The sequence below is a fragment of the Bolinopsis microptera genome, chromosome 7 (assembly GCF_026151205.1).
Source record: "Bolinopsis microptera isolate Bmic1 chromosome 7, MBARI_Bmic_1.0, whole genome shotgun sequence".
In the NCBI taxonomy this organism is placed as follows: domain Eukaryota; kingdom Metazoa; phylum Ctenophora; class Tentaculata; order Lobata; family Bolinopsidae; genus Bolinopsis; species Bolinopsis microptera.
This window is the reverse complement of record NC_087078.1, coordinates 16076823-16099905: the sequence shown is the minus strand read 5'-3', so window position 1 is coordinate 16099905 and position 23083 is coordinate 16076823. Positions and strand designations below refer to the sequence as shown.

The 23083-nt window shown below is 38.8% G+C and overlaps 1 protein-coding gene and 1 long non-coding RNA gene across 3 annotated transcripts; one reads left to right on the top strand and one right to left on the bottom strand.

Moving 5' to 3' along the window:
- Window positions 1-58: 58 nt before the first annotated feature.
- Window positions 59-5795, bottom strand: LOC134817754 (uncharacterized). 2 transcript variants are annotated; one of them, XM_063827050.1, is made up of 12 exons: window positions 5673-5795; window positions 5182-5296; window positions 4698-4877; window positions 3710-4288; window positions 3341-3489; window positions 2931-3105; window positions 2433-2581; window positions 2117-2206; window positions 1855-1992; window positions 1350-1476; window positions 1084-1198; window positions 59-888 (listed from the first exon to the last, which is right to left on the bottom strand). In XM_063827050.1, exons 1-12 carry the CDS (start codon window positions 5777-5779, stop codon window positions 821-823), a joined length of 1992 nt encoding a protein of 663 aa, XP_063683120.1. In that variant the 5' UTR covers window positions 5780-5795; the 3' UTR covers window positions 59-820. The 2 variants fall into 2 exon arrangements, with proteins under 2 accessions (XP_063683120.1, XP_063683119.1); XM_063827049.1 differs by having other exon boundaries at window positions 60-888; window positions 3698-4288.
- Window positions 5796-14176: 8381 nt separating this feature from the next.
- LOC134818615 (uncharacterized) lies at window positions 14177-20477 on the top strand. Its single transcript, XR_010160685.1, has 4 exons — window positions 14177-14563; window positions 15027-15133; window positions 19104-19262; window positions 19852-20477. It is a non-coding gene; the product is annotated as an uncharacterized LOC134818615 (long non-coding RNA).
- The last annotated feature ends 2606 nt before the right edge of the window (window positions 20478-23083 follow it).

Sequence of the window (23083 nt, the reverse complement as noted above, 5' to 3'; positions counted from 1 at the left end):
ATAAAAAGCTTCGGGCGATGATCTCCCTCTCATCTTTGCAACCAAAGTAGACGATAAATTGGTTAAAATAAGTTAAGTCTGATCAGAATCACTATAAAAATCGTTCTTAAATACAATAAGTTAACGCAGCACTTAGCAAAACTGTTAAAAAGTCGCCTCAACAAAGTTGGAATAAAAGGCTGTCCGTGTCAGCTTCATGTTACTGACAAACATCTCCAATTTCGGGCGGTTTCTTCAATTAAAATATGCATAATAGGGTTATCCGTGTTAATCCGCTCGATAATAAATAAATGAGGGGAGCGAATTAAACACTACTTCCATTCTATTAGAAATGGATAACGGTATTAGATGTAGATCTAAAAAACAATGCAATCGAAGTGTAACCACCCATTTTTGATGTTATACAGTAAAATCGAAGCCAACGGACAGCTTAACCACATAAAACTTTCACATAAAAAACCGGTTGTGAAAAGTATTTAGTTTACGGGCAACAATCGGTCAGCAATCTGCATCCATCCACAAATAAAATCGCTTCAGCTAACCGGCCAAAATGAACCGGTAAAGCTTCCGCCTTCCATACCTAAAGTGCACAGTAGCAAGTCGTTACTTCCTTGTAGTCATTGTGATGATTATTCGGTGGCTGTTACATCACATTGTTGAAAATGTTTTCCCAAGAAATCGAATAAAACGATATATAAAACCCTAGTGATAACAAAGCCAATAAAAAACCGTTACAATAACTTAAAAAGTTAGATTTAAATAGGATCAGAGTTAAATAAATTATGTAAAAAGACTGAACCCCCGTCAATTTTAAAATATGTCAGTAGGGTTCTTTTTTCAAGCGTGTCGACTTTGCGAATTCTTCGGATGCCTTCGCTACCATGTGACCTGCAAGACAAATAATGATCAGAAAATCCAGTTCAGTGGGACGACCACGTGTTGATGGACGTGTAGAAAAAGCAATCGCGCGCATTCATAAATCAGAAAATTGAGCTTTTTTATGAGACTTTGGCTTCGCGCGTTCCAAAAGCCAAAGTTACCGCGTTCAATTCATTGTGACCGACGACTGAATAGGGGCCTCACCTGATGGCGTCTTGAAATGACAAAGATTTAATTCCTTATTCCGATGCGTCAGCTTTACTTCAGGTATTTTGACAATCCGCTGCCGTGTCGGGAATACAATTTCTCCCTTCTTAAGCTGCAAGAAGATATCAAAGTGAGTGTTGAGTAGATTATAGAAAAGCAAATATTCAATTTGTCAACAAAAAATTGATCTCGTCAGGAAGCATAGGTAAATTACCAAAATCGTTATTTCTTTTGAATTACGTAATTTTATAAATGACATTCACCTGTTTGATGAACTTATATGGGCGCTTTGTAGCAGCATGTTTGAGATTACCAATCTTATCGATATCTCTCAACGCAGTGGCTCTCTGAGCTTCCAGAGATACGTACGTGTTCAGCAACATCTGGTACCTAACACAATTACCGCTGGTTAGTGGTTATCTAACATTTTAACTGGATACGAAAAGTAGTTCAATTATTTTAAAGCGGGCGTGAAACGTTTATCAGTGGAGTGTAGCTGCATGTTGAAAAAGTGAAATATTACGTTGTAGTTACACTTAACACGCACGCACCATGGGAGAGAAAGAGAATCAACGTCTAGAATATGTAAAGGTATTTAACAGAATCCTAACGTTTTCCAACAAAATGCCCGGTGCTATGTACGCAGACGGAATGATAATAAGAAATGATAATTCAACTTTTAAAAGTGCATACAAAGTATGCCAAGCTACAAAGTAAATCGTAACAATCATTAGTACAGATTAACACTGGTAAAGTGGTAATACTTACGTTTCAGACGCCTTTAGAATTTCAGGATCAGACTCAAAAAGGGGCTTCTCAACACTACAATAAAGGTGTTTCTGATATAACATATCAATTACACTATTACCGTCTTTCTCTTTCCTCCGACATTTCCCGTCTTTCAACCTAGTGAAATCATACGATATCACGTCATCGGATGAAAAAATCGCGCAAGAATTTTGGGAATTTGAAACATGATTACCATAATTGTGAGATAAAACTAAACGAGGAGAGAAAATGAGAGGCTTACGTTAGTCGGTTGGGACGGTACGGTGGTAGCTCGATCTTAGCTTTAGGAACGGGACAAGACCATTGCTTGGCAGGGGTATCACATACCGCACTGAGGAAAATAGTTTAGATTCTCTCGAGAATTGAGATAATATATTCCATGATGAGATTAATCTCTGACGAATTTTACCCGAAAACGAAAGTGTATAGCTTCGTTTCGAAGACAACAGTACGTAGGCAAATAAATCATGCTAAACACAACGTCATGTTATCAAATTCGGTTCGTACACCGAATTTAACCGCATTGTAAGATTGTGAGAGAAAGGAATGTTGCCTACCGTTTGGAGGTGAGATCAGGAGACGTTTTGACGTTTTGATTGACGTAGAAAGACCTTGAGGGTAGTTTGGGGGAATGAGAATTAGCATTGAGTTTCAGTTGCTGGTTCAGGACCATTTGACTGCCGTGACTCGTGTCCGCCTCCGGATTCTGAAAACGTGACTGTTAAATTGTTACAATATAAATCTGGGTATTTTGACGCAACTGTTGGTTGTAAAGTTTGTAAAGTTTTGGTGGTGGTACGATAGTAACTATTCAATAAAATCTCTCAGAACAAACTATTTTAGTGTCTTCTACATACAGTACCCTCGATTTGCCAGGTACTTATTCGATTTGCCGGGCATTAGTTTCTTATTTGGATTTGTGCGTAATTTGATGATCTTACCTCTGATGATCTGACCTCAATTGTACAATTTTCCCTGTTAAAGTGGCTCGGTTTAATCGAGGATTTACGTAAGAAAAATTTCTACAACCTCAAGATAAACCAAACATATCATACCGGGTTGTTCTTGTATCTGTTCGCCACATCGTACACCGGTTTAACCTCCGTAACCAACTCCTCTCCATCAAAAGAGGGTCTGTCACAGGGTCCGTACCTCACTCCGAACATCCTGGGCCCTCTTTCCATGGACCCGATCACTGCTCCTTGCTTCAACTTACTCACCGACTCTTTTCTGGGGCACGTCAGAGTTCAGATAAGCTCTTACTTTCTTAAACAAGCAACCATTTGTTGTCACGGGGAAAGTATTGGCACTTGATTAATTAGAATTAAAGTTAGCAGATTCTAAATTACAATTACCTGAAAATAACTCACCAGGGGCTAGTTACAAGATTTATGACAGTGCACTTATCAACTGAGATCTAGATTTAACTTTAAATTAAATAAGATTTTTAAAAACATTAACTTACTTCTCCACTTCAATGATTTCCTTCTCCCGGTTCTTGATCAGGATATCAGCCTGCTCGTAGTACTTCTTTAGGACGTTTTTGTTGGGTTTCACGGTAACTGTCTCGGTCACCTCCTTCTCCTTAACATTTTCTGGCGCCACTTTCGCAATCTAAACAATATATCAGATTAAGTTTTAAACAATTTGCATTCTTGTAGATGAGCATACCTCTGAGGATTATATGTTACTGATAAGATAAGAGAGGATTATATGTTACTGATAAGATAAGAGAAACTTTGGCAGTCAAAAATGTTCAATGTCACACCGAAAGAAAAACATATAATTGATTTTATCAAGACAAGCATACAGAAATTCTCACATTCGGACTTACAGGAATAACCCTGCAAACTTGAGACCCTGTCTTGCGATGAGCTTTAGGTGAAGAAGACACCGAAGACTCGCTGATCTTCCGTTTGGTTACATTCCCTGCAGCAGCAGCACTCTGTGGACCACTCCCTGGTAAACTCTTACTCGGCACAATGTTAACATCACGTGACCCAGCACTCCCTGAACCACTTGCTGTGTGGCGCCTTAAGTTGGTTTTACCCGAGCTTCCTGGCACTGATTTACTTGGCACAATGTTGCTGGGGTACCGGTAACTTTTACCAGAGCTAGAGTGAACAACTACATCACTCTCCACCACGTGGGTTGTCTCCACAACACCACCAGACCCTCCAACATCTCCAATCTTTACAGGAACACCGGGTATAGGCACCGCTCCAGCACCGCTCAGCGCTTGTGAGACGCTGGTCAAACCAACTTGAGCTGGAGCACCGGGCTGAGACGGGATTTGTGAGCTATTGGAACTGCAGGTGTCACTGCTACTGCTAGGTCCGGGACTAAAGGACGAGTGGAGGGGGCTAGGATCTGTGGAGTAGCTGGATAGGGAGTAGGCTGGTGATGGGGCCACCTGAAGGAATGTGTTTATTAGATGACACACTTAGATAAACAACTGTTTAATGGTTACTTTTAATGATTACTTTTTGTAGTATGCCATAAATTTCATTATCATTGCTCCTAAAACAATGTTTCTTCTAAACAACTTCCAAATCAGTACTTTGACTGTGGGTTTTGACCATTGATTATATGAATTACCAATCTATTAAACAATTAACAGTACATTTATTTGATTTAGTATGGCACTGTCACTCTCTCATGACACGAGCGTAATGTTACAAGGGTAATTTCATCACTATCAGCTTCATTGAAAAATAGGGTTTTGACCACGAGGAATTTGGTCAGTAACCATACTAACCAAACTACAAAATGGTTAGTAATGGTGAGTAATCAAACTACATCCATATTCTGTCGTTACAAACCTGCTTGCTCTCCTCAATGGTTACAAAGTCGTTGTTGCTAGGAAAGTTCAGGAACTCCTCAACATTGAATATCTCCGTGTCATCAGGCAGGTCGTGTGGACTAGAACCCGAGCTGCCAGGACCAGGTAGACTCACACTGTTCGATACTCGCAGTTTCAAACGTAGTCCTTCTCTTTCTTGCTGTGGTTTCATACACGGGTTACAGATGGAAATTTAAGGAAAACTGAGTAAGTCAGTAGACAAGAACACAACATAGGGACGTGGACTATACAACTGAACGGTCTAAAAAGATCTATTATCAGAGACTAAATCAGAGTCTTTACGTAGAGAACAGCATGATCAGAGCTTGCAGTGCTAATACAAAAGATACAATCTCACAGTACAACTGGTACGAGAACATTGTAAGTGTTGTGATATGCGACACTTGGCACGTTATCACAGGAGTCACTGAAGTTATATATCAAATGTTGATAAGCCTAAATACCTTAAGGTTGGAGTCAGGAACTATTTCATACGACTGTCCGGTAAGATCATCGTAGTCAGGCAGCGTGGGTGAAAGGGGAAATCCGAGGAAATCGTTGGTAAATTCGTCATAATCGCTGAAAGTACAATTTAATTGTTTGAATTTTGCAGTTTTTCCGAGAAACATTTTTCGCAGAAAAAAGGTGAAATTACTGTGAAATTTTGTTAGGTAATTTTATTTTATTGATAAGAAGAGAAATGCCATGACTCATTCCATGACAAACGGAAGACAATTATGGCATGAACGAATACAACAGCCTTTATGTACCGTTTTTGTCATAGTGAACATCATTAATCATACATATTTAGTCATGAGAACTGTACCGAATAGTGATCATTATTATAATAATATAATATATGTATAGTAAAGTACAGCTTTGAATATATCATGACTTGTACATTATGTATAATAATTGTACATTTGCAGTGATCAAATACAACTGAAAGACTTACTTGAATTGTTTGCTTTCATCAAAGAAAGCATCGTGGAGTGAGTTAGAGGAATTTATATCGTCAGATGTAAATCCCAGTGCCTCAGTCTGAGGCAGTAAAAACGTCATATCTTTTCCATTGCTACCCTCTGTTGAAATATTCTTTAGGATACTTACTTTTGATAATTTCATTGTTGATACATTAAGAACGACAAATTTTGTCTACCATAAATTTAGTCAAAATTGTTGTAAACCAGATTTATTGAGACTAAAGTTTCGGCGACTAATTTAAAAGCAGACCAAAATTTCAGTAGAGCATATATGACATGACTATTATTGAGCTTTAATATAAAAGCAATTATATTGATTATAATTGTTTATAATTAATATAAGACATCACTGTTCGTACTGCTGAACTACTTTGACTATTAGACGTGTAATCCACTGCTTTTATGCTTTCACATTCTCTTACTTCCTTTTCCCATCAGGCAGTACTTGCATCTAGTTTAACTCATTGAAGTAATTGTGTGAAACGACCCCTTCTAGAATTTAGCCTTAAAAACCGCTGCTATATGTTATAATAAAATAAATTAAATGGAATGGAGAATGGTCTCGAAAAGACGAAAAATTTGACTAAAATTGTTGCAGGCTAAAAATTTGTGACTAAATTGATTGGCCTTAAGGGGGCCGGGGGGGGGGGGGGGGTCTTCATCAAAATTCTCTCGAAATTGATTTTATAGTTGTTTCTGATAGAGGGGTGTGATATCTATCAGCTGCTTTTGGTCCCGTGGAAAAATATTTTTGAGATAGGCCTTAGAAGATTTTTTATTCAATTTTGAAAATCTTGGACCTGGAAAAATCGTAAAAAAATGAGGTCCAAGATTTTCAAAATTGAATAAAAAATCTTCTAAGGCCTATCTCAAGATTCGGCTCGACAGATATCTTCTAAATGATCCATAGAACCTATCCTGAAAGTTTCAGGGTGATTGCTCAAAAAATGTAGGAGAAGATAGATTTTTAGACTCGATTTTCAGGGCGCGCGATTGAAAATCGCTCGCGCAATACAATTACACATAAGCGCTGACCTTTGACTGGCGATAATTTTGGGAACAATATTTTTCCATGGGACCAAAAGCAGCTGATAGATATCACTCCCCTCTATCAGAAACAACTATAAAATCAATTTCGAGAGAATTTTGATGAAGACCCCCCCCCCCCCCGGCCCCCTTAAGGTACAGCAGTCTGCAACTGTTAAAATTGTTGGGTAGTGCAGTAGAGGGACAAAAATATGACCTTTTTTGTACTCTGTAGGAGCTACCCAACTGAAAGACTGTAAGTAGCAGGAACAGTTTTGTTATATTATTATTATATTATACATATCTTTGGGTGATATAATATAATGATGCAGAAACGTGCGAGCACGATTTATATTTTTACTAATTCTATTAGGTTTAAACAGTTCTGTCCATAGTACTTTCCAGCTAGAAAGTAAAACTTTTAAAACTAGATTCCGTTAGATGCTTGTAAAAGAGAAGTGTACATGTATTCTTACACGATTTCAATAGAACAAAATCAATATTCCAATAACATTAGAGTGTGTAAAGTAAGGTCTGTCAGAAACTTTACATCTGCATTTTAATGATTGGAACCTCAAACCTTTTCTTTAATGCCCTGCCTGCCAGCCACAGAAGGAGACATCTCCAGAGTAATAGGTATGCATGCTCACTCACCAGAAACTCCTGTCATTGGTTTGAAAAATTCAAGGGGAATCAGGTAGTATCTTTAAATGTAGTTTTGATGGTTCCTGACACTTGAAAGTTGAACTCCTTCTTGACAATCCAGTCTTTGGCAGGTGCTCACCAAGGTAACATAATAACTAATGACAGCCATCACACTATAAGTTTGTCAGCAATATAATCTGATGAATGAAAGAAAACAAGAGCATGCAAAGCCATCATAGCAAATGAAAACTGTGTGGAAGAATCTCTTGTGTGATGCAATTTGTTTGAAGGTAGCTTCTTACTGGGTAACTTCTATACTAGGCTTTACGAATCTTTCTCCTGCACCACCCATCTCTACAGAACAGCATCACAAGATCTCTTACTGGAAGAGATTAACAGGGTACACCTTGATAATGTTGTTCAGACATGCTAGCTGCTGCCTTCAGAATTTAATCACTCATATCTGTGATCACAACATAATGGTTCAACACAAACCTCAACCCTTCTTGATGTCAGTGTCAAGTCCCATGCCAAAAAAAAACAGACTGGGAAGTTATTCTTCAACAAATCCCTGCACACTGCACAAAAGGAACTCCATTATCGGGGGGGTGTCATGTCCGTCTATGTCCGCCTATGTCCTGTCCTTTTTGGATTCTATGAGACAACGGACGTGTTTTTTGGGACATTGGCGGACACGGACGGACATTGACGGACTCGGACGGACATTGGCGGACTCGGACGGACATTGGCGGACCCGGACGGACATTGGCGGACTTGGATGGACATTGGTGGACATTAGCGGACATTGGTGGACATTAGCGGACAAACATTTTGAGGACTGAAGAGTACTGAAGAGTACTGAAGAGTACTGAGGAGGATGGCTGAGAAGGATGGCTGAGGAGGATGGCTGAGGAGGATGACTGAGGAGGATGACTGAGGAGGATGACTGAGAGGGAGGAGAAGGATCAGGAAGACCCAGGAGGAGGAGGAGGAGGAGGACCCAGAAGGAGGACCTAGGAGGAGGAGGAGGAGAACTGAGGAGGATGACTGAGGAGGAGGAGGACTCAGGAGGAGGACTGAGGAGGACTGAGAAGGAGGAGGACTGAGGAGGATGGCTGAGGAGGATGGCTGAGGAGGATGACTGAGAGGGAGGAGGAGGAGGAAGAGGAGGAAGAGGACTGATGAGGAGGAGGAGAAGGACTGAGGAGGAGAAGGAGGACCCAGGAGGAGGAGGAGGACTGGGGAGGAGGAGAACTGTTGAGGACTGATGAGGAGGACTGAGGACGAGGAGGAGGAGTAGGAGGAGGACTGAGGAGGGGAGGAGGAAGAGGACTGGGGAGGATCAGGAAGACCCAGGAGGACCCAGGAGGAGGAGGAGGAGGAGGAGGACACAGGAGGAGGAGGAGGACTGAGGAGGAGGACTGACGATGACTGAGAAGGAGGAGGACTGAGGAGTACTGAGGAGGATGGCTGAGGAGGATGGCTGGGGAGGATGGCTGAGGAGGATGACTGAGGAGGATGACTGAGAGGGAGGAGGAGGAGGACTCAGGAGGAGGACTCAGAAGGAAGAGGAGGACTCAGGAGGAGGACTTAGGAGAAATGAGAAGGAGGACTGAGGAGAACTGAGGAGGATGACTCAGGAGGAGGACTCAAGAGGAGGAGGAGAAGGAGGGGGACTGGGAGAGGACTGGGGAGGAGGAGGACTGATGAGAAGGATGAGGAGGAGGACCCAGGAGGAGGAGGACTGAGGAGAAGGATGAGGAGGAGGACTGAGGACTGAGGAGGAAGAGGAGGAGGATGAAGAGGAGGAGGAGGACCCAGGAGGAGGAGGAGGACTGGGGAGGAGGAGGACTGTTGAGGACTGATGAGGAGGACTGAGGACGAGGAGCAGGAGTAGGAGGAGGACTGAGGAGGGGAGGAGGAAGAGGACTGAGGAAGATCAGGAAGACCCAGGCACAGTGTGCCCAGAGGCTGCAAAAAGTATTTTGGGTGATATTTGAATTGAAATTTCTATTTTTGCAGGCAAAATTCGATGTTTTTATCATTTTTGAAGGACAAAATTTCGTTCGCATGGTACCAAAGTGCAGAATCAACTTCCAGATCGCAGTTTTGGGAACTATTAACTAAGTTATTTGTTATGCCTGATACCTTACATTGACAGAAAAAACATAATGGGGAACCAGAATTTGTCATCTGACACCTTCCCATGGCCCTAAGTACCCCCAGCCTCCCTCAAAAAATTTTACTGCCAAAATATGGGGATATCACTATTTTACCCTTAACTAATCTTGGGGGCAGTTTAAGAGTCTCCACATGTGTTTTAAAGTAACCTTTAGGTATGGTTATGCCTAAGAATGATTATTTGGGAACTATTTTCAGCTACTGCCCTAAAATTTTGGTAATTTTATTGAAATTAGGGTCCTTTAAAGTTAAAAAAGGGCTAAATGTACCATTTTTAGACCTTAAATTGCAAAAATAATGATTTCTGAACTGTTTGAGAGCATCAAGATTGCTTTTTAAGTGTTTTTGGTCATTGTAAGGTCCGGAAACACTTGTTGAGGTGATTTAAAGGCTTTAAAAAAGAAAATATCAGCAATTTGGGGCTAAATTACCCTATTTTGTAACCGCGTAACTCAATTTAGCTCAAAATAACATTGTTTTTGTCCCAGAAAATTCGAATTTTGATCAAAAGCCATGTATGGAGATATCGAATGAAAGCTCTTGATAACCTCTTTCCATTTAAAACACAAAGAAGTAGTTTATAATTGATATAAGTGATAAAATGGTCTAAAAATGGAATCAAAAAGTCCTAAAATTCACAAAATTTCTGTCTAATCTTAAACCTTTGATGGCCCATAAAAAAATCATGCCACAATATCACACTGTAAATTTTTCTGAGATTACTCTAAATGTCCTATACTTACAGATAGCGTAAATTATGGATGCTCACCAAAGTGAATTTGTCACTTATTTTTGTAATTTGTTCAAAAATATGGGAAAAAACGGCAAAAAAATGTAATTTTACACAAAAAATCAGGTTAAATCAATATATGAGGTCAAAAATCCTTCTAATCATCTTGAAAACCCCTTTAAACGATTTCTCATGCAATTTTAGGTTGGATAGGGTGGTTTTAAATTGAAAATAGGCTGGTTGAAGAAAAATACTGACTTTTTGCAGAAAATTGGGCTCGCGGGCACACTGTGCCAGGGGGAGGAGGAGGAAGAGTAGGAGGAAGCATCTAAATGTTATTTCCATTTTTGTCCGTTTTTGTCCATTTTTGTCCGTTTTTGTCCGCTCTATTTTTTGTCCGTTTTGAAAATATAGGGTACCGAACGGACAAAAAACATGATCCCCCTATAACAGCAAAAATTGAACATTTTATTTAGCAATTTAGGTGTCCATTAATGTCCGCCTATGTCCGCCTATGTCCGTCTATGTCCGCCTATGTCCGTCTATGTCCGCCTATGTCCGCCTATGTCCGCCTATGTCCTGTCCTTTTTGGATTCTATGAGACAAGCGGACATAGACGGACGTGACACCCCCCCCATTATCACTTCCTTTCTGCTTCATAACCAAAATCATCAAATGCTAATTGCTAGGGCTCAACAACTTCATCAACAGAATTGTAAACAGTATCTAAAATTTCCAATCCCACTACTACAAATCTATCAGAACCAGGTCCACCTGTTGCAGCGATCCAAACAAATAGCTGCTACAATTGTGATTCAAATACTGCTAATCTAATTTGTAAATTGATGTTGTTTACAGTACACATGACACTATAATAGTTAAGGAGGTGGGTACTCTTCCATACAGCCGGGCCGTCGAATGGATCTCCTCAATTTAACAATGCTGGCAGATTGGCGAATATGTGGTGATCTTATCAAAGCTTTCAAAGTTATTAGCGGTTTGGCCGATTATGGATTGGTTTGCTCGGAATGAGCAAATCCGGTCTTAATCTGGTATCAAATAGTAGATACAGTAAAAGTAGTACGAAGATAAAGAATCTCTATATTTCTTTTCTTCCGGAGAGAGTTAGACCATATTGGAACAAACTTCCGACATCAAGAGCTCAGAGACAGTTTTTAGTCTTAAAAGTTAAATTAGAAGGATTTATGAAAGATTTCTAAAAAGTTTGTAGTGTAAAGTTTTTTGTGTAGTGACATGTAGTTTTGTTACGCGTTGATTATTGAGCTCTCTTATCTCATCTCTTATTGCTACAATTTAACGACCTTAGCTGCTAGTTTGTGTCTGGTGCTATACAATTCTGAGTACATTATGGCAAATGTGGACTTTGACTCTACCATGTGGTCAGTGAATATTTGGGCATGTTTGCTGATGCTGCTAATGCAAATGATCTTGGTTTTTGGGTTGAGGAAGTGATGAAGACAATAGACTGTGATGAAGATAATCATATTGCATTAGACAAGTTCAAGAAACGATACAAGGACGTTTTAGTAAAGCACCTTCGATGCGTTTCAGGGTATTGTTGTATATACGTATGTGAGGAACTCTTTCTAAAAGCGACAACAATGGAGGAAATAAAAAATGGCATGATTAATGCTCAGAAATCAGTAATTCAGTTGCAAGGGGAACTCTTGGACATTAAGAAAAAAAGAGCTAGATTCAAAATAAAAAGGGGTTCAAATGATTCTTTTCATGTTTCTAATATCCCATCTTGATACAGGTATCTTAATCATAGTTACACTTTTACTACATCAGTTGCTTGAAACAAGATTACAGAGGATCTCCTCATATCATTCCGAACAAACAATAAGTCAAACCATTGGTTACTTTGAAAACATCTATTATATGGTCACCGTGTATTTGCTGTTCTGCCAGCATTATCAAATTAAGGATTTTCAGTCTGCGGCTGTATGAAAGAGTATCAATCTTATTGCTCAGGCGTGTAAACCACCCCTGGACGCTCTACAGCTTCAGGGCAATCTCCCAACTTCCATGAGCCGCAACCAGATTCCACAGTTTTCCTTCTATTAGCTTCTTTTGACACGCCACTTGCTAAAGTGATCACACATGCTTTTTGCATTTTCCATGTCATTCTGAGATATTCTCGACGGACATCATATTAATGAACCTTGTCATACGTTGTATGACCCGCCGCGCACGCTCCCCCTGTATCGTCAGGACGACCGTGGGGGTCGCAACGTGATACAAAATGAACCGACATGAGAAAATTCATAGCAGCTAACATATTTTTAAAACATATAGGATGAAGAAATGAGGTAAGAGCACAGCACATCAAATAATTCTCGCCAACCACAGATTGCCTAAGCGTATAGTAGTATAGTAGCGATACTTGTATTAAACTAGTAGGGCGCTACTTGACCATTGTTAATGATCTGGCCCGGCGCGCGCTACTTCGTAGCACTTGCCATCGGGCCATAACATTTCGAGAAGAAAGCGGCGCGCGCTACTTCGAAGAAATTTAGACGAGTAACATCCGTCAAGGGCGCTACAAGCAGTGAAGGATTAGAAAAACAAAAAAATGTTGTACTCATTACTCAACACCATTAACTATACACCATACTGCATACATTCCAAAACATGAAAATAATCGCAGTTTTAATTTGTTGGAAGATGGTGGGTAATATTGTTTGCATCATCATTTTTTATTACCAATTACACAAAAAATAAGTGAAACGAACGCGCCGCGCGCGCGGAGAGAATATTGCCAAGCTTACTAGTTACTAATATATAAGTGCAAAAATGTAAAATTGTAGTGCGAGCGTGATGCCGTGATGCACTACTTGCTACTTTATTGGGCCGAAGCGCATCAAATAATGTTTATTCATTATTGCAAAATCGGCGTTACTAGATGCTAGACGGACGAGCTTATATCCATATGCATGCTCGGCCGCGCTCTTTTCGAACGTTTATATTTGATATTGTGCAATTATAAGCGATCACCGTCCATCGAGCGAAAAGTTATAACAAGTTAGGTAAAATTGGCGCTCGATGAACCACTGAGCTTCGCCGAGCTGTGAACGATTAAAATCTTACTCATGCATCATGATTGTACAAATACTAATATGTATGATGTGTCAAAACGTTTTGTATCCTTGTATCCTTGTATCCATGACAGATTAACATAATTAACTGGCAAAATAACAGTTATAATAAAATATCCAGCCGCAGCGCCATGCCAATTGTTTATTTTTTGCCCATCTAATACTAATGTCAATGAGACATGAAAATCACAATGCTGGCAAGCATTACCGTCGCCCTTATATTCACAATACTATTTACCCCCTATACTATTATATCCCCTTTATTGTTTTCCAGGCATTAAGACTTTTTCGAAAGTAATTCAGCAGGTACATTTAAGTTCAAAACATTCTGATTCAATGTTAAAGATGACAGGAATAAGAAATAGTTATATGGAGGTTTTTAAGAAATTTGCGCAAAATACGCGCCAGCATGTTATACGAAATTAGGTTAAAAACCCAAAATCGCCATATTCAGGTGCCTTAAAAACCATGTTAAAATTGAGTTAGAGATCTGAAACTTTGCAGGGCGTCCTGACCTTGTCCAAGTCGACAGTGTTGTGACCTCCCTTCGTCGTATTTTACACATATTTGGACGTTGGCAATTTATTCCTTCGATAATTTTAAAGTTTTAACATTTTTATATTAAATTCTTTTTTAATTTAGTTCTAAAACGATTAAGCTTGATTTCTGTGAAAATTTAATGTACTTTCGTAAAATAATTTTGATGTGGCAGCGATTTGAAAAGGAAATTAGTTAAAAATAATACAAAAAAATCGGACATTTTTTGAGATTAAAACATGAATAACTTGGGCTGTGTTGACAGTAGAAAAATTTATTAACCTCTATCCGACAGCTTTAAAATTTTTCTACGCGCCGCGCAAATCCACGCGCGCATTTTAGCGTGTCAAAATCGTTTAAAACTAGAATTAGTTGATGAAGGAGCATAATGCAGATCATACGTTGTACGTGTGGCTTGAACATTATGATTTCGCGCCATTTCTTGTTTCTGCACTCGCTTTGAACTTTCATGGCTTTAACAGCAGTTATCGACTGACGACTTTGCTGTATTACATAGTGTACTTGGTACATAATTGATCAACGATAATAGGAGGAACCCCTGCAAGCTTTAAAGGGCTCGTGTTACTTTAACATCACTTTTGAATTTCACGAAAGCAGATAAAAGGTAGGTTTTCGTTGAATCAAAGTAAGCTAATATCAATTAGAACGAGTATAATTGTGTTACTTTAATACATCGCTTGGTACTGTATTTTATAGTTAACTAACGACATTCTCGCTTTAGGTTATTTTATATAAAACACTTTTATCATTGTTGATTGTGACTTGTCCAATCATTGCACTAGTTTATTACAAAGATTATCAAAATCTTGCGGTAAAATTATTATACAAGCACCCATAAATGACAAAAGTCATTTAATTTCAACATTCCTCATTGCTTTTGTGATTTCCTGCAGCTCTTACTACTGGGCAGCTCTTACTACTGGGCAGGTCGCCCCGTGGTGGTTCATGGAGGCGTCTCAAAAAAAACTGACTGAACTATAATCTAAATATGATAAGTGCTTATTAACCTCTCTGCTTTAATTCAAACCTTTTATAGAATCTACATATGAACTTACAATGTTTTGCAGTTTTAGTGACGTTGCAGAAACTCCGGAATACTGTGGATTGGGAGGAGGAGAAAGTGATAATTCTGTTATATGGCCTGTTTCTAGGACACGATAAACTTCCTAATAAGGTATTTTTTTCAGGATACGATAAACTTCTTAATAAGGTATGATCTGTAGCTAGGACACGATTAACTTCCTAATACAGTATGTGTAGATGATAACCTCCCTTCCTCTTCTAGATCAGATGGCTAAGTTACGGTGCAAAGACGGGTAGCTTGAGACTACCCGTTGTTACCTATAATCTAACTCACTCTTTCCACATACGCGGCTAACCTGTTCCCGATCAATATTCAGGTAGTGGAGAACTTAGAGTTAGATTATTTATTCCGCTTTTTGATTTTCCCCAGTCTTCATGCTAGATTCCCGTTCATTTTAGAGCCTCATTTAATCAGTCGGCCTTACTAAAGAACCTCTCACCCTAATAAGAACACGTAACTTGAAGTCTGATCGACTACATAGCTTTCGCTACAGCACTAACACGTGCATTTACAGAGGAGCAAAAGTTTGCGGAGGCATCCTAGAACGGTACATATTTTAACATATCATGCACAGGTGCCATTCTGTTTGTTTGGTTCACAGCTATTTCCTACTCCTAGACTCCGTGTTCGGACTTTTGATTTCTGTACCAGTTTATCGTTAACTTAGAGTTAGATTATTTATTCCGCGTTTTGATTTTCCCCACTCTCCATGCTAGATTCCCGTTCATTTTAGAGCCTCATTTAATCAGTCGGCCTTACTAAAGAACCTCTCACCCTCTTAAGAACACGTAACTTTAAGTCTGATCAACTACATAGCTTTCGCTACAGCACTAACACGTGCATTTACAGAGGAGCAAAAGTTTGCGGAGGCATCCTAGAACGGTACATATTTTAATATATCATGCACGGGTGCCATTCTGTTTGTTAGGTTCACAGCTATTTCGTACTCCTAGACTCCGTGTTCGGACTTTTGATTTCTGTACCAGTTTATCATTAAGTTAGAGTTAGATTATTTATTCCGCTTTTTGATTTTCCCCACTCTCCATGCTATTATTGCTAGATTCCCGTTCATTTTAGAGCCTCATTTAATCAGTCGGCCTTACTAAAGAACCTCTCACTCTAATAAGAACACGTAACTTGAAGTCTGATCGACTACATAGCTTTCGCTACAGCACTAACACGTGCATTTACAGAGGAGCAAAAGTTTGCGGAGGCATCCTAGAACGGTACATATTTTAACATATCATGCACGGGTGCCATTCTGTTTGTTTGGTTCACAGCTATTTCCTACTCCTAGACTCCGTGTTCGGACTTTTGATTTCTGTACCAGTTTATCGTTAACTTAGAGTTAGATTATTATTCCGCGTTTTGATTTTCCCCACTCTCCATGCTATTATTGCTAGATTCCTGTTCATTTCAGAGCCTCATTTAATCAGTCGGCCTTACTAAAGAACCTCTCACCCTAATAAGAACACGTAACTTGAAGTCTGATCGACTACATAGCTTTCGCTACAGCACTAACACGTGCATTTACAGAGGAGCAAAAGTTTGCGGAGGCATCCTAGAACGGTACATATTTTAACATATCATGCACGGGTGCCATTCTGTTTGTTTGGTTCACAGCTATTTCCTACTCCTAGACTCCGTGTTCGGACTTTTGATTTCTGTACCAGTTTATCGTTAACTTAGAGTTAGATTATTTATTCCGCTTTTTGATTTTCCCCACTCTCCATGCTATTATTGCTAGATTCCTGTTCATTTCAGAGCCTCATTTAATCAGTCGGCCTTACTAAAGAACCTCTCACCCTAATAAGAACACGTAACTTGAAGTCTGATCGACTACATAGCTTTCGCTACAGCACTAACACGTGCATTTACAGAGGAGCAAAAGTTTGCGGAGGCATCCTAGAACGGTACATATTTTAACATATCATGCACGGGTGCCATTCTGTTTGTTTGGTTCACAGCTATTTCGTACTCCTAGACTTGATTTCTGTACCAGTTTATCGTTAACTTAGAGTTAGATTATTATTCCGCGTTTTGATTTTCCCCACTCTCCATGCTATTATTGCTAGATTCCTGTTCATTTCAGAGCCTCATTTAATCAGTCGGCCTTACTAAAGAACCTCTCACCCTAATAAGAACACGTAACTTTAAGTCTGATCGACTACATAGCTTTCGCTACAGCACTAACACGTGCATTTACAGAGGAGCAAAAGTTTGCGGAGGCATCCTAGAACGGTACATATTTTAATATATCATGCACGGGTGCCATTCTGTTTGTTTGGTTCACAGCTATTTCCTACTCCTAGACTCCGTGTTCGGACTTTTGATTTCTGTACCAGTTTATCGTTAACTTAGAGTTAGATTATTATTCCGCGTTTTGATTTTCCCCACTCTCCATGCTATTATTGCTAGATTCCTGTTCATTTCAGAGCCTCATTTAATCAGTCGGCCTTACTAAAGAACCTCTCACCCTAATAAGAACACGTAACTTTAAGTCTGATCGACTACATAGCTTTCGCTACAGCACTAACACGTGCATTTACAGAGGAGCAAAAGTTTGCGGAGGCATCCTAGAACGGTACATATTTTAATATATCATGCACGGGTGCCATTCTGTTTGTTAGGTTCACAGCTATTTCCTACTCCTAGACTCCGTGTTCGGACTTTTGATTTCTGTACCAGTTTATCATTAAGTTAGAGTTAGATTATTTATTCCGCTTTTTGATTTTCCCCACTCTCCATGCTATTATTGCTAGATTCCCGTTCATTTTAGAGCCTCATTTAATCAGTCGGCCTTACTAAAGAACCTCTCACTCTAATAAGAACACGTAACTTGAAGTCTGATCGACTACATAGCTTTCGCTACAGCACTAACACGTGCATTTACAGAGGAGCAAAAGTTTGCGGAGGCATCCTAGAACGGTACATATTTTAACATATCATGCACGGGTGCCATTCTGTTTGTTTGGTTCACAGCTATTTCCTACTCCTAGACTCCGTGTTCGGACTTTTGATTTCTGTACCAGTTTATCGTTAACTTAGAGTTAGATTATTTATTCCGCTTTTTGATTTTCCCCACTCTCCATGCTATTATTGCTAGATTCCTGTTCATTTCAGAGCCTCATTTAATCAGTCGGCCTTACTAAAGAACCTCTCACCCTAATAAGAACACGTAACTTGAAGTCTGATCGACTACATAGCTTTCGCTACAGCACTAACACGTGCATTTACAGAGGAGCAAAAGTTTGCGGAGGCATCCTAGAACGGTACATATTTTAATATATCATGCACGGGTGCCATTCTGTTTGTTTGGTTCACAGCTATTTCCTACTCCTAGACTCCGTGTTCGGACTTTTGATTTCTGTACCAGTTTATCGTTAACTTAGAGTTAGATTATTATTCCGCGTTTTGATTTTCCCCACTCTCCATGCTATTATTGCTAGATTCCTGTTCATTTCAGAGCCTCATTTAATCAGTCGGCCTTACTAAAGAACCTCTCACCCTCTTAAGAACACGTAACTTTAAGTCTGATCAACTACATAGCTTTCGCATACCGTTTCGTATCACGTATTTATCATCTCTCCTTCTTCAGAGACAGGCTTTCTTTCAGCATGGTTACCCAGAGACTTGATGGTATCAGGGTTCTCGATGTTCTGAGTAATGAATTTAGTTTTTCCCTTCATTCATTCTAAGTCCCACTGTGGCAGCAACCCTTTCTATCTCTTGCATCAGCGTCTCTGTCTCCTTTTCAGTATCTGCTATCAGAGCAATGTCATCCACAAAACCAGTGACCGATATCTTCTCCACCTTGACTCTCCTACTCCTATAAGGCTTAATGGTAAATCCTATTTCAGGGTGCTTGCTTAAGGCTTGTCTCATGCAATAGTCTAGGGCTATTATAATGAACAGGTACGGTATGGTGCTAACATCTGCAAGATCTTAAGGAGAGAGTGGCGTGACACACCCTCTGTAATCAATAAAATTTTGCGAAACTTTCAGAAATACTAAGTTTGACCCAGATTTAAAGGTCGCTAGACTGAATGTAATATTTCAGTTAACAACTCTACCTCGATTCGATGCAGTGCACAGTGGGAAAGGTTGAAGTTGACGTTCAAGCAGTCACCCTGCCGAACAAGAAATCTTTCAGGCCAAGAGGCTAGGTGACTAGAAACTCAATCACTATATCCGTGAAACTTGTCGGGAGCACTGTTATGTGAGTTATTTTACCTTCTAAATTCCAATGAGCATGAAAATTACCCAGGTTCATGGAATGCACGAAAATGAACAAAAATTAATATTCTCCTAAAACTAAAAGTGCTCAGAACGGTTTAAAACTGGCCGGAAAGCGTTTAGATTGGTCCTAGGACCACTCAAACCAAATTTGGGAATCACTGCATGTCTACAACCGATGTAACCAATGTTCCAAAATGTTCCAATTTTGTCCCAATAACTCGTTCACCAGCCTACCTCCGTTCACCAGCATGCGCTGTGACCATCATGGTCACGGCGCAAGATGCGCGCATTTTAAAATTGCGGGAACACATTTTAATTGCCATTGTACATTATAGTACATATAAGTGGACAGTGGAGTGTGTGGTCTGATACTTGATAGTAGACAGAGGTTATATTTGAAACATTCCCGGTGCCTTCAACTGTTCTTTACTGTGCATGCACTGACTATTTGATTGCTTAAACGAATAGGCGAGCCTTCAAAAACATTAGTTTCAATGTTTTCATAGTTTTATGATGCAAATATAATTTTTCCATTTACATAACTGATAATACCCCCAATATCTTTTCAGTTGTGGAGGTCGGACCGAAACTGTAATCAGACACTAAACATTGACGAGGACCAATTACTCTACTCCTTCAATGATTAATAAAGATCGCTGATTGCTTTTACTAATGTATAATGTTAAAATGAAAGAGAAACTATCGAGACGAAAGAGAAAAAGGCACTCATTTATTTATAGTTTTATGTCTTAACAATGATATTCGAAAGCTAATTTCAAAAACTGGCTCTGAATCCTTGCTAAATGATTTGGGAAGGTGTAAGGGCTTAATATGCCTGTAGACATCATTTTCAGTGGGTTTTATGAAGTTTATGATTAGAGTATATTTTGGGACTGAAATAAGCGCAAGACCTTCGACGTTTCTATTCCTACTGTTTTTTTAATTTAGCAAATATACAAACAAATTGTATACTGTCGTAAAGATAAAATATTTAGTTATCGGATAGAGACTTGAAAATTAAGTATTACAATAACCAAGCTAAAATATTCAATGTTAAACTCAAAAATTTTCACGCGTCTATGAAGAAATATTTAGTTCTGCGCGTAGTTTTTTGGTCACATCTACGGCAAATTTTCGCCAATTTTGTTCATAGTTTCAAAATGTTATTTAGTAGACAAATTACTTTCGGACTACATCCATATTGTTTATTTAAGTCTAAAAGAAACAACATTTATTTGACTTCAAAATTGTTCAATCTGAATACGAGCTAATTACGACGAAGGGAGGTCACAACACTGCGCGCAGGAGTGTTTCAGGAGTATCGGGAAGTGGGTTTTCTGGAACCCCTGTTTTACAACAGATTGTCGTGAAGATATATATAGACGCTTTTTGCAGTCAATTGTAGCCTACATTTAAGTGTCCGTAGATTCAAAAGTATAAAAGATACAGTCATTTCGAACCACAGGTTTTAAAGATAATCGTTTATACTTTAGTTTACTTTATATTGAAAAATAATTTATCATCATCATCATCACTTGATGACGTCATCAATTTAAGTGTTTTTTAAACTTGATTTTTGACAAAACAACAACTTTTCAAATCGATTTTACACCATTAAAGAGTAATTTTATTCAAAATCTGAGGACATTTTCACCTTAGATAATTGTTCAAGCATTCTAAAAATCTACCGGAAAAGTTTCCTACCTTACTCCTTCATAAAGATATTTGCTATTGAAGTTAGTGCTTTTTTGAAGAATAATTTTATAAAAACACAAAAGTTGTGAATTAGTATTCTCTGGTGTTGGGCTATCCCTTGGGTTGTGGAGCTCAATTTTGCTTCTTAAAGGTGTAAATTGTGTTATAGGCTAGTTTTAAAGTTAAAAATCGAAAAGTTGCACACGTGGGGACACGCCCAAATTGATTTAAAATAGCTAAAATCACTAAAAATTTTGATTTTCACGATTTTTATCAACTTTGGAGTCCCGTTGTGATCCAAGTTCTTTTTGAAATCTTTTGAAACTTTGCATGCTTATCAAACTATATATTAAATACCACTACGCAAAAATTTACGGTGATTCAATATTGTATGCGCACGTAACGTCCGCTCAAAGTTTGCACGTGCGAAAGGTGAGAATTTTGCTCATTCGTGATTTCGAATATATTCTGCTTTCCACGATATTTAAATGGCATTATATATGAATTTAATGCCAACTTGAATGAGTAAAAAGTGCCATATTCAGTCGGTTATCGACAGATATACCTAACTAAACACAAGGAAACGTTTTCAAAGGCAGAATTTCGAAATCGTCGAAATTACCTCCTTGTTAATGAAGTTTCGACTAGCTGTGTAAATTATCCTGACATTATAATCAAAAAGAGATGATATTTGACCAAAACCCATAATCATGGGTAGAGTGTACCGCTGCCAGTGTCTCTCTTTTCCAAACAAAAGGAAATGATATTAATTTGAGGAACAGTCCGCTAATGCAAATTGATACCGAGAATGAAATCGGTCGCTCGCTTTTTCCATTCGATCACGGCTCACGAATTGTAATAAAGCTGATTGATTTGAAAAAGCGAGCCACCGATTTCATTCTCGGTATCAATTTGTATTAGCGGACTGTTCCTCAAATTAATATCATTTCCTTTTGTTTGGAAAAGAGAGATACTGGCAGCGGTACACTCTACCCATGATTATGGGTTTTGGTCAAATTTACTTAAATATTTTAGTTTGTTATCGATGAATTCGATGTTTTGACTTTTGCAGAAGGTTTGTTATAATAATATGCAGAACTTGGCACAATTCAATGTAATGAAACAGGTCAGTAACTATATGGAGTCTAACAAGTTACATATAAATGCAGGGAAAAATTGTTATATGCATTTTCAGCCAGGTTTGTCAAGAGCAACACAGACCTGTGCCAGAACACGGCCCTTTAACAGGAATCTAACGATTTTAATAGATGGCAAAAAGCTAGAAAAAGTTCAATGTACAAAGTTTCTTGGGGTGATAATAGACGAACAGCTAAGCTGGGAACCACATCTTAATCATTTATCTTTAAAGCTGAACTCCAGTATTGTATCGATTAAGAGAATTTGCAAATTCATTCCCAAATCTGAATATTTGAAACTATACAATGCTCTTTTTATGTCACATCTTAGCTATTGTATAAGTTGCTGGGGTGGGATCCCTAAACATAAGCTGAATAAAATCTTTGCAATTCAAAAACGATGTATAAGACTGCTATTTGGTAACATTCCCAATTTTGATCATAAAGAATACTATTTAACCTGTGCACGTTCAAGAACTTATAACGAACATATGGCTAGCAAGAACTACTGTCTTGAACACACTAAACCGCTATTCACTGAGCAGAAAATTATGAACCTGGAGAATCTGCACATGTACCATACATTTATGGAACTATTCAAAATTCTTAAATTTGATGTCCCCCAGTCAATTAAAGATCTTTTCAAGTTCTGTCCTAGAAATGAAAAACTTCGTCTGATTGTCCCATTACTGAGGTTAGATATCTCCCAACAGATTTTTTTTTACACCTCTACGAAAATTTGGAATGACCTCAGCCCCTATGTATTCGAAATTTGTGATGCTAATGAAGATGGGATAATAATCCCGGGTTCTTCCAAGAATTCAGACTTGTCAGCCTCGTCAGGTATTATTGAATCTAACCTTAAAAAGCACTTGCTATCCCTCCAAAATCGAGATGACCCTAATACATGGTAACTACTTTATATTATATCTCAAATTCTAAATCCGGTACGGCTCTGCACACATGATAT